The sequence below is a fragment of the Apteryx mantelli genome, chromosome 2 (genome assembly GCF_036417845.1).
Source record: "Apteryx mantelli isolate bAptMan1 chromosome 2, bAptMan1.hap1, whole genome shotgun sequence".
In the NCBI taxonomy this organism is placed as follows: Eukaryota; Metazoa; Chordata; class Aves; order Apterygiformes; family Apterygidae; genus Apteryx; species Apteryx mantelli.
The window spans coordinates 31,910,107-31,922,306 of NC_089979.1; the positions used below are offsets into that span (position 1 = coordinate 31,910,107).

General features: G+C 35.8%; 1 protein-coding gene across 1 annotated transcript in view; it reads right to left on the minus strand.

The window, feature by feature from the left end:
* Nucleotides 1-12,200, minus strand: part of PRKDC (protein kinase, DNA-activated, catalytic subunit) — an 88,480-nt gene that overhangs the window by 42,211 nt on the left and 34,069 nt on the right. The window contains exons 38-49 of the mRNA XM_067290444.1: nucleotides 11,509-11,613; nucleotides 10,355-10,522; nucleotides 9,635-9,762; nucleotides 7,611-7,818; nucleotides 6,014-6,192; nucleotides 4,775-4,943; nucleotides 4,175-4,240; nucleotides 3,682-3,754; nucleotides 3,306-3,454; nucleotides 1,521-1,658; nucleotides 1,229-1,348; nucleotides 132-275 (exon numbers count right to left, since the gene is read on the minus strand). Of these exons, the coding sequence (XP_067146545.1) occupies nucleotides 132-275; nucleotides 1,229-1,348; nucleotides 1,521-1,658; nucleotides 3,306-3,454; nucleotides 3,682-3,754; nucleotides 4,175-4,240; nucleotides 4,775-4,943; nucleotides 6,014-6,192; nucleotides 7,611-7,818; nucleotides 9,635-9,762; nucleotides 10,355-10,522; nucleotides 11,509-11,613 (1,647 nt within the window). The remainder of the gene's footprint in view (nucleotides 1-131; nucleotides 276-1,228; nucleotides 1,349-1,520; nucleotides 1,659-3,305; nucleotides 3,455-3,681; nucleotides 3,755-4,174; nucleotides 4,241-4,774; nucleotides 4,944-6,013; nucleotides 6,193-7,610; nucleotides 7,819-9,634; nucleotides 9,763-10,354; nucleotides 10,523-11,508; nucleotides 11,614-12,200) is intronic.

Here is a 12,200-nt window from a genome sequence, read left to right on the forward strand (position 1 = left end):
ATACTATTTTTAGAAGTTAATAGATAAAAGAAACAGCTGACTGATGTAGAAAATGATTACACATACACTAAAACAAACTCATTCCTCACCAAACAGGCATTAGAATAAAAATGAATTTCACATTTCCTTACTTTGGGTGTGGCAACACTTGTCCAGGAGAGGAGAGTAACTACTATTTCCACTACCATGTAATGAATTCCTTCACCTCCATTATCCCCAGAAACAACAAGCTGCAGCAATGGACCAAGCCACTGCTTTGCATAAGGTCGGAAAACCTATGGAAAATGGAGAATCAGCAGTCAACTACAAATTATCCTAATATTCAATAACCCACTCTCAATAATTTTTAACTCAACCTCTATCATTTTGCTTAACCCAATCCAAAGTGATAATTACAGAAATTTTAAAGTAACTTTAAAATAAAAAGGTCTCTATAACTGCATTCCTCACTTCTGCTTAGAACTCTTCAAGCAAGTATTTACATTAAGTGAATTATTTCACTAAGGCCCACATAATACAGCTTTATAAGAGCTTTTCATGCATCAAATTGGTCCCTGTAGGACTTGAAAGAGTATGTCATTTATCTACCCTTTCAGATTTCCATTTCAACATTGTTTTATTGAGAATATAGCATTAAGCTGGTATTAAACCTTCCTGCATATATTCTGAAATGCAGCTTCTCTATATTTTAGATATGGGATACTGCAAACAGAAACATTCTACTTCCAAACCACTGGCTGACATAGGGCGAGAACGTTTTACCCAAAAATAAGAGTTAGAAAACGTTTCTTCACAGCCAAAGACACCACACACTATCTTATATCCGCAATCAGAACACCATTTAGCTCTAAGGGTTTCTGTAAGAGTCATCTGTGACCGTTAAAAGACCCATTGTATTTGCTCCTGCAAAGACAGCATATATAATCAGCCACACCACTTGCCCAGTAGCAAGAAAACGGTTACTTACAGTTTACAGAAGATATACATTGTGGGCAGTCTACTTGGAGAAGTAGAGTTTGTGAGAAAAAGCATTTCCATTACGTTCAAAATGCTGCCACTAGCTGGAACTTTGGATTATGAACGTGCTCTCTTTTATGAGGACAACGTACCAAAGCTGAACCCCCAAAAGTTTCAGCCAATGAAATATTTTACCACAGAAGAACTACACAGTTGAAGTTATAATACAACCTATTATTTTAATTGAAAGAACATGACAAAAATCACTCACATCCTCAGTATTAACAATAAGTTTTGCTATGAAGAGGCGAATGTTTAGTGGTACTGATGGGTTTCCTAATTTGCCATGAAGAAATTTCATCCAAAGAGGAAGGTCTACTGGAACTGTTCCCTGAAATCAAAAAGAGAAAAGCAAAAATCAACTCACTTCTTGAATCAAACAGGTTTACCACACAGGTTTCATTATAATATAGCCATGAAAATTACAAAACAAAGGGATTCCACTGTGACTCCCCTTCTTGGTGCAATTTGTGAACAATACCAATCTTGTGGTTAATACTGACTTCCTCCACTTTGGGTGTGATCTGGTTTCTCTGCATATGTTTAATCAGAGTGGTCATAGAAGTCATACATTCATGTTGATTGAGTTCATCCATTTCCAGTTCTGTCTCATCATCTAAAGCCATGTATTCTGTGGGCTCCTGAAAAAAAATGTTACTGTGATTAACTGAATACACACACTGTATTTTCCCTTACAACATGATAATTCCATGTGTCACTCTGATTTTATCTCTGTTTACAGATTTGATTGCTCAGAGTTTGCAACAGGGAATCAGATCTGCTGTTCAAACAGACATCTCCCAAACACATACACCAGTTGTGCACAGCTTTTACTTTCTGTGCCAACAGATATCAACTGCATGTTGTTCTCACTTTGCCACCCCTATCCTAGCAGGTAGTAACTCCTGGAAGGAGGAAGAGTTAACTGAAGCTCACGGAAAAGATTTCATTTCATAGCTGAAAGAATGTGCCAACACTTTCCGTAATGCAATTTACTTATGATGCAATCCCCAACTTCCAGTTTTAGCCAGGATTTCACACAAAGTCCGATGTTTATGGACATGTTGTTTACCCCTGACTAGCAAGCACAGCTGCTATCTCTTTTCACATACAGAGTGTAAAGCAAAAAAGAAAATAATTGTTTACAGTTAGAAAGGACATTATTACACAAAGCAAACAGAAAATACATTTCTGGCTAACTTCACTGCAGTGAAATACTACCTTGCTGCAAAACATGGAAACAGTTTATCTTATCCAATGTTTCTACAAATATTTTGACAGATTTCATCTTCAGTATCTATGATACTTTTTACAAGCTTTCTTTCTATTTTATTGCAAATATCTGTTCTTTCAGTATTACTTTTGATGTGACCTCTCTTGACCGAAGGAACACAACTTCAAGCCTTTGAAGATTTTAAATGCTGGTCTTTGTACAGCAGCAATTAAAGATAAGGTACTATGATAGAAATAAAAAATAATGTTTGATAATTTATTCCATGTGTTTGATAAAAACAGCTTGCTGAAGTGCCTTAAAAGACCAAAAGAGGAGGGAAATGAAGAAACTTTGCCTAACAGCAAAACACAACCATCATGGGAGACTCCTGAGCACACACAAAGCACACCTTTTTTACAGCTTGGGTTGGACTTTAATCTTCAAGTCACATCTCATCTTAAGAATGCTTGCAATATCTAAACTGCACTCACATCACTCAATTTTAGAAACCTAAGGTAGTACATTGTTTTTCTTCAGCTTGCTGTGTAGTCAGTGGAGAGAGGGAAGAGGACAATTGACTGAAGGAACACAGCTTAAGTCTTCTCACTCACCTCCTGGAGGAACCCATTCTCCATAAAGTACAATGAATATGGGAGACAAGCCCTTTAACTTAGGCACCTTTGAAGTTTGGCACAGTGAATATTTCAGTAGGTGACTGACTTTTCTTTGTCATTTGATACATTTACTAGAAACAGTTGAAGAGCAAATTCAGTAAGACTAACAATAAACAATCTTTGCTTTTTAATTTATTTTTTATCTCTAAGTCTGGAAAAATATTTGAGGGTCGATGTTGACAGATCAAACTAAAGTTCTTCCTCTTAAATTTCAGAATTCCCACTATCTTGAACAGACTGATTTAGAAAGCAGCTGTACTCCACTTTATTGTCAAGGAAGCTTTCATATTTCTCAGCAGGATACACCTTTGAAATTTCTATTTCTCAACCTCAGTAAACATATGCAAATGCTAGAAAGCATAAAACTCTTCTTCCTCACGGCACGTAATTCACTAAATTACCTTTCTCCTGAAACGAGGAATGCTAGCTGTAACATCTTGAGAGCTACAAGAAAAACCTTGGACTCCAGTAGAAAAGTCAAACTGGCTCATTTCCTCACTCAAACTGCTATCCATCATGTATGATGCAGAAGGTAAATACCTGGGCTCATCTAAATAGGAAAAAGAACAGACCATTAATCAAGGTAATTACAAAGAAACAGATCTTTATTGACCACTGAGACTTGGGGTGGGTGGGAGGGAATTGATTGTTAGACAAAGTACAGTGAATACTTTTATTTGTTCCTGGTACTGTAGAAGTCAATTAGCAGCATGTCAATAAACACTGTAGGAAAGGCAAGAAGGAAGTTTTTTTCATAGTCATAAATGAATATCATACCCTGATCCCCATTTCCTGTATCCCTGGCTTCCTTCCTAATAGCAATATACCGCTTCTTCCTTTCTAGAGGCACCTAAACAAGAGCAAGAAATAATGTTTGAAAATTACAGTTTTTTATTTACAGTGTGACATTTCAAAATTGCCAAAAATGGTCAAAACCATTTAACATGAACAGAAGCTCCATGCTATAAGTGATGATTATTACTCTTATAAAATATAAGAGCTGAATGTTTTATTCCTACAGCCATTCATTACCAGAGTAAGTGTGCTAAACATCATATTAAAGTTGTGTGTATTGCAGTTGTGCTCTGAATTTCAAGCCTGGATTTCCCTCAAAAAAAAAAAAAAGTATTCTAAAACATTAGAGGAATACTCCATTTTTTAATTCACTATAGAATTCTCTTTCTTTGTATGTGAGAATGACCAATATACACTGTTAAAGTTGTACTCATTTTTTAACTTAGAAGCACTGAAACCCGGAACTTCCACTCACCTCAACTTCTACAGGAAATGAATACTGACGCTTCAGGTCTATCAAGTTTTCAAAAATCAGCAAGTTCTGCAAACCAAAGCACATTTGGTAATACCAAAATTATGCTGCACACAGTAACTGTTGCTCTGAAAATATTTTGTTTTTTTTTAAAATACAACAGTTCAAAGTACAATATGGAAAATAAGGTATGTTTGCTATTTTAGATCAACCTTTAAGAATTTTTTTCTAAGTAACTACTCAAGAATTCAAAGCACAGGCAATGTGCTCTGCAAAAAGGGTATCTCATATTCAAGTATATTCCAAGCACCGGAGAACTCAGGTAATAGCTGTTTCCTTGTATTTAAGAAGCGTGATTGAGAGTGGAGGGAAAACAGGAAAAATGTTTCCTTCACCCATTCCCAAACAGATGGTACAGCCTTCATCAGCAATTCAAATGCCATAAAGGATCCAAGAAAGTCAGCTACTATTCCTCAAACTGACTGTCTGGGTAGTTCATTACATAACTGCATCCCATTCAGGTCTGATTCTTGGATTTATTGCAATCAAGTAAAATCAGTCTCATGCTCTGAAAGCCTTCTAACAGCAACAATATCTTCTCACCTTTTCTGTTTTTTCTGTAAAGAGAAAGCCTTGATAAAATTTACTCTCGGTGAAGACACAACTGATAACAGCAATGGCACAATTATATGCTGCGCAGTGATACTGTCTCCTCTTTTCCAGCAGCTGATTCTCCCCTGCCATGTTTTCTGTAAATGCATCATAGCACGATCTTAAAATAAAAACAGGCAAGAAAACACTGTCAGAAATTGTCTTCAAGAAGCACAGGAAAGGCCCCCACCAGACACCAGTGAATCAACAGAAATTTCAAAAGAACTTTATTATTATAGCAGTACCAGCATTAAACCACCTCAGACATTTGTTCAAGTTTTCAGCAGAAATACTGCACTGAAATGGCAGTAATTCAGCAATGACGAAGACAACTTCAGCTGGTGTTTACACAGCCATCCTCAATGCCAGGGATACAATAAGTCATTTTCAGATAAGATGGAGATATGTTTCAACCCATACATTAATATCTCTTTCAGTCCTTTCCGAGAAACTTACCAATGGACAGGCATGCTAACCTATGTTTTTGATTAGCTAGAGCATACCAATTTAGATGCAATTTCTACAGGTCTTTTGCCCATAGCCACTTATAGATTTTCTGCAAATCATAGCTAAGAAATTCTTTAAAATCCTCATTAGGGCATAATATTGTAAAATAAAACTGAACAGGAATTCAGGCAATCTTTTATGCTTTTCAGAATATTCAACAAATGAAAAAATATTCATTAGCATATATATTCAGTTTTTATATTCTGTCTCCCACTACAATGGTGATTAATCCAAATCATACCTGCTGGCTTTGCTGTTATATTATGAAATATAAATGAAAATCCATCCCGTCTTCCCACTGATTGTGTAAATACACACATTTTACAACACAGACCATAATCTACATAAACAAGCAAGTATACTGAAGCCGAACTAGTGAAGACACAGTTTAAAGGCAAAGAACCATATGAAAATCAAAAAGAAAAAGCACAAGCTTAACAAACGTAAAACAATCATCAAAAAGAGGAGGGAGAAGTTATCCTAACAAAGTATTGTAGTCTACGTTCAAGACCATTCTATCATGGAAAATTCAATATTCTGTGTTCCAACTTAAATCAGAAGTTATATCACAGATTAAGTTTATCCTTGAGCAAAGTAAACTTCTGCTTTGAATAGCATACTTAAAGAGTATCTGCCCAGAACCTAATGAGAAATTATACAGAAATTAAAGAAATAAAGTCTTACTTTATTAGTGTCTTGGTAAGTTCATTTCCTTCTGCACTTATGGAGCCACAGTAAGCTTGGTTAATTTTAGAATCCTTGGAGTAAACATCCTCTTTTGAGAGACGTACATACATCACTTCTAGCACCTTGTAATACCCCATTTTCTTGGTGACTTGTGTATCAAAAGTAGATTCATTGGACTGGAAACAAATAAGCAAAACCTCAGAAAGATTTCTTAGATCTTGCCCTTGCTACATAGCTCAACAGTTACTCTAGTTTCTACTAAGCAGAATTCAGCTTTCTTCCATCTCCTAAAACAGAGAAAAGGATTGATGATAATAAAAGACTGACAGATTCTAAGCTCCTGTGTAATACATTTATTAAAACTATGTTGACCTGCTCCTTCTAACTTTCCAACTACAATTGTTCTAACTCACTAGAGTGCTACTAGAGTAAAATAAGCAGGATGACAAATAATGGCTCAAATTTGGACATTTGTAAGCAAAAAACACACAGTTGTAAGAGCAATACAAGGAGAGAAATGTGCTTGCTGATAAAAGGAATCTGTCAGTTTGAACTGTCTCTTGTGAAATAGCAGCAATTTAGGGAACCTGGCTAACACATGAAGTTCCTTAGCCCAACAGTAGCTGGAAAACACAGAATATCCCTCCCCATGAAAACCAGGATGGATTTTTTTTTTAAAAAACAACGTACATATTAATAAACAAAGATTAAAAAACAAATACAGTTGATAAACAGCAAAAATAAAACATTGTGCCACTAGTACTACCACCATTCTATAAAACGCACCGATCAGTACATTGGGCATTACTCATGAGTTTCTTTAAACACCTCACTTTGGTGCCAACATACACAGCAATACAAACATGGTGGGGGTGCAACTGTACAGAAGTGTGTCTTTTCTTTTCCTTTTTTTTTTTAATTACTGTTATGAACTCTGGATCATTTCAGGGTCTTGTTTGCGTTGCTACCCTCAAAGAGCTCTATCAGGGAGATACAGGGAGCGTACCCTCTGAGTACAGTGAGGGAGTAGAGAACCATAGCAGGAGCAGAGACCTCCACTGACAAAGAAATCATAGCAGGTAACTACACCCTAAATTGGAGGACAGGCTGTAAATGGAGAAAGGGAGGTCTCTGCTCCTAATCACTTGATGAAGGATCTTTGCAATGATTAGAAAATCTGATTCCTTCTCTGCAGGTAAGGAATTTAGTTTAAAAGCCTTCATTACACAGGTCAAATACCTCCTTCCTACGATGTAATAATAGGCTACAGTTTTATACATGTTTTATATTTTAAAGTTAGAATGGGCTTTTGCCTTTGGATATATATGGATAACATTCCAACTTCAATTTTTATACAAAGTAGATATGATAACATACATTAACTTAAAGCAACAGTGTGTTGGGGAGTAAAGAAAAGCATCCCACTCATAAGAGGAATCAAACTATGTAATCAGCACAGACTTGTGCTCTGAGATATAGAAATAAGGAAAGCAAATAGTTTCAAATATAGCATTTCACTCCAAGTTAAGCAAAATGTACACAGCAACACCAGCACAGTAACAACCCAATCCTTAAAAAAAAAAAAAGTTCATACCTTTGTAAACCTGGAATTAAGCATATCCATAGCTTGCACAATAATCTTGCCAAAAAATTCCCTCAGTGCATCCAAGCTGCAGTGCAACAATAGAGTGAGGAGGGAGCGATCCACAAAAGCTTGGCGGGTAGCATTTGAAAGAAGGTCTTCACTCTGGAACATTTTGTGAACAGTGTCCAACAGCATCACTTGCTTGTCACTGCTATTCCTAAACAAGATGGGAATCTCAAGGTGAAAACACTTACCAGACTGTATTTACATTTTGAAACTCCCTAACATCTAAAATTTTTGTCTGCATTCATACCTACTTGGGTTATCATCCTACATGACAAGCAAGATTAGGTTGAATCACCACTTATTGTGGTGATCTCCAAAGAAAAACTCTGCTTCTTATTCAGCAATAGATGGTAAACCTGTTTGCATATTATCGTTAGTTTAATCCCAAAGCACATTATTAGATATGATATCACTTTCCCCTAGCCCAAAGCATCTCTCTGAAGAAACGAGAAGAAAATGTTTATCACTATGGTTACGAATGATTCAGATTAGGGAACTGGGACACTAGTATCTCTGTCTCTTAAGAAGTTTAAGAAATTAAATTCTATTAATAAATGACTGCCACATTTTAAACTTCCTTATTTTCCACCACCTGTGTCCTAAAATACAATCGGATGACATGCTTTCAACGTGTTTTTTTTACGTTCCACAAGACAGCTACGCACTATTACAAAGGTCCCATGTTTCACTTCAGAAAGGTGCCTTTTGTTAACAGATGAGAAAAATCAGATAAGCACGAATACATACAGATACACGCACACTTTCTAGCATGCAAGGTAAGTATCACTAAATTTAAAATAGAATTGGTACATGTGAATTTCTGAAGAACCAAGTAACTAAAACCCTACATACAAGATAATAGCCAATAACCAAAGAAACCCATTTACAGTTACTTAAAAACTTCTAAAACCTGCTTGATGTTCCTCAACATCCAGTGTTGCTTAATATTCATGAGTAGAGCATGAGAACAAGCAGGTATCAAAAGAAAGAAGAAAAAGAGCTTAAAAATCATTCTACTTAAGTCAAATGGACTTTTATTAGCTACTTCAGTGAAAGAATGACCAAAGAGACATCCTACACAAACAGTAATACCTAAACAATAACATCTCTAAAACATGTATCTTAAGGAGACCTCCATGCAAAATGTGCTGTGTAGCAAGGGCTTTCTCAGCCCCTTTTTCACTGAACAACCTTAAAAAATTATAGCAAGTATCCAAGAGGGGTGGGGCCAAAAAAACAGAGACTTTGCTGCTTTCAGCTCCTTCTCTGGCCTGTCATGTGTTGGATGATGGATGAACAGTTATTCTGAATAACTGTATAAAAGCTAAAACTCCAAAAATGGGATTTGGGGCATAGGTAAACAATGTCATCTGAGAAACAAAATGCTCCAAAACAGTCATGTCTTAACAGCCTATCATGAATTGGAATGTTTGTTTTCCAGACTAAACACCTCTGCTGTAGACAGAGCGATTTGTGGCAACATTTTACTATCCTGGAAACATTCTAATTAATTAAATGTCATGTTGTACTTCCAAAGGGGCTGAACAAAGTAATTCACTGTCAGTACATAAGTGTTATTTATTTAAGTGATCACATGGTTATAAAGGGATAGCAAATATAGATATCACACATCATTACTGTCTTTGTCTGAATTCTGCCAGACCAAACCAATTTACAGAAGGCTTTACGGAATTTGTGCAGGTACTGGAAGTATCATCTGTAAGTCAGTGCTATTTGTTCACACATAGGAAATATTTTGGAATAACGAAGACAAGACTGTAAGAAAAATACAGTTCACAATAATACAACCTTCCCTCATACATATGCAGAAAGCAAAATCTGAATTAAAAGTGTTAAATAAGACTTTATTTTGTTGTAAATCTTCATTATTACAAGGACAACACAATAGAAGAAGGAAATTTGCTTCAGCAAAACTTCAATGAGAACAAGAGCCAGACCAAACTTACCTTCTGGAAATTCTTTTGAAGCTGGCTTGAAATAAACCCTCCATGAAATGTCTGTGGTCCCTACAAAGGACTTCAGTCATCAACTGTAATAACATTGGACTCTGAGACAATTCTAATGCATCTAGAAACTGAAAAAGAAGCAATGTATAAAATAAAAAACTTGACAGGAGTTGCACTGGATCAAATCAATTCCATCTAATTTTGTAATCATTTTTCAGTAGCGATCAGAAGCAGCTGCTCAGAAGAGTATGTGTATTTAATGTATATCTGTAAGTCAAGCTTCTGGATAAGGACATAACTTAGAAACAGAAAAACTTATTTTCTTAAGTGAAGAGAGAGCACCTCTTCCATTCCAAATGAAATGTTTTTCCTTACAATCCAACTTCCATGAGTGAAGTACTTCACTGTGGAGTACAGTCTGCCCTGTCACAGATTAAGTTGAATATAATTGTTCCAAATGTAACAGACAACCACAATTAAAACAGCCTAGCCGTGATTTGCCAAGGAGGAGTTTGCAGGACCAGACACTGTGTTTGAGTCTTAGTAATGCTGAACTTCGAGATTAACTCTAGAAATAAGTACAGACAAATCTGTGAACTAAATCATGACTGGAAAAATCCTGCCATCTCAAAGATGGCAAAACATGTTGAAAACATATTTTTTCTACACACAGTTCCTTTAGGCTTTTAATTACACACTCATTTATTAAAAAATACTGACCTTCTTAGTGCAGTCTACATAGTTATTGTGCTTCAAGGTTCCTTTGGGAAACTCATCTGATCTCATGGGAAAATTGAAAGCTATAAGTTGCTCAAGAGCATTCTTAAGATCATTAAGTTTTTCTCCAGTCAGATTAGTGAAGAATGGAAGAATAATCACTGCTTGGCTCTGAATAAAAGAAAGGTGGTTTCACACACACACACAAAAATATCCTCTATCTATGAAGCAAACTGAATAGGGCTGCAAAATAATCAGCTTTGGCTCTACTGACTGACACAATGGCTCAGTGTATTGATACAGATATATTGCTGCATATTTTTAAGATGCTAGTTCAGAAAACAGCCTTGCTCACTGCTAAATGGGAGTTAAAAACTAATTAATATCTCATGGTTGACATGGCTGTGAGGGCGACTTCATTGTTCTTTTAAGCATCCATTATCACAGAAGTCACTGATCTAACTCACTATGCTGGCTGCACTCTTGGCAGCTACATCAAGATCCCAAGCTTTATTTATTTTGAACACAGAGAAAAGCACAGAAAAATCTGTCTGGTTATAGACAGAGCAGTAACCATGAAATGCTGTTTAGAAGGTAGAAAATGTCTAGTCTTCTAGTCCAAAGCTTCTAGTCTAGCGCCTTTTGTAACTTCCACTTTCAGCACGCAGTACTTCATCTCCCTCTCTTGACCAAGCCACATATAGCAGTTAATTGATTAGTACTGGCCTCATGCTTGCAGAAATGGACATGAAAATCAGCAGAGGTTCATAATTTGACATACAGGAAGTGCTGATCCTTGCTAAAAGCCTGACTAGCCGTGATTTCTCAAATGAACACATTACAGTTCTAAACTATCTGCAACTGACAGGAAAATTAAAAAAAAAAAAAACATGCATGTCAGCAGGGCAAGAAAAAAAGAACACCTAAAAAACAAAACACAAAATCTGTGATACTGTCTTCTGTCTGAAGGACAAACATGATGATTTACCATTTTCAGGATGTTGAACAGAAGAATAAAAAATGGAAGTGATACATGTTACTGCGCAAACTAAGGTAAAATTTAAGCCCAGTAACAGGGGATTTCATCTACCCTAGCATTCTAATGTGTGTGTGTGTGGGGGGGGAAGAAGTGGGAGCCACTGAAGTGAGAAAATTACCTTAAGATTTAAGTCTAAATTCTGATCAATAAGTAGACTGGTATAGGTATTAAAAACAGCTGTAAATGCTTCATGATTTGTATTGAAAGAAACTGCAGAGTCAATCTGGAAGGAAAGAAGAAATTAAAAATTATCATTATTTTTTAACCAAAGAGATCCTTCTACTAATGAACAGCAAAAAAACATGAGCCAAAAAATTATTATTTGTTTCTAAAAAAAAAAAAATTAAATCAGCAGAAAGTACATATAGAAGTGATTTTGTTTTTAAAAGGACTCTCAGCAAGAATTACAAAAGCTCCTACACAGTACAAACAAAATCATATGCTGGATATTTCTAAGTGAAACACCAAAAACATTAAGCTCCCTCTCAAAGTGAGATTTCCTACTGGTCACTTCAGTGCAACCTAATACAGCAGTACAGCTCACATTACGTATCCTCAAACATACCTTCAGAAGATCTCAAGTTTAAAATAATTCATTATAAAAAAAAGAAAAAAAAAAGAGAGCTCTAGACTCTTTTCTGTATATAGTTTGTACATGGTTACTTCTATAAGTTCCTAAAAAAAAAAAAGAAAAACCAAGACAAGTAGATAAGTTCTGTCTTCCAAATAGAGAAAGAATAAAAAGACTGAAAACCCCAAAGTAATAAACAGAAGGAAAAGGTCTTTGAAATAAAGTCCTTTCTTCAGTCT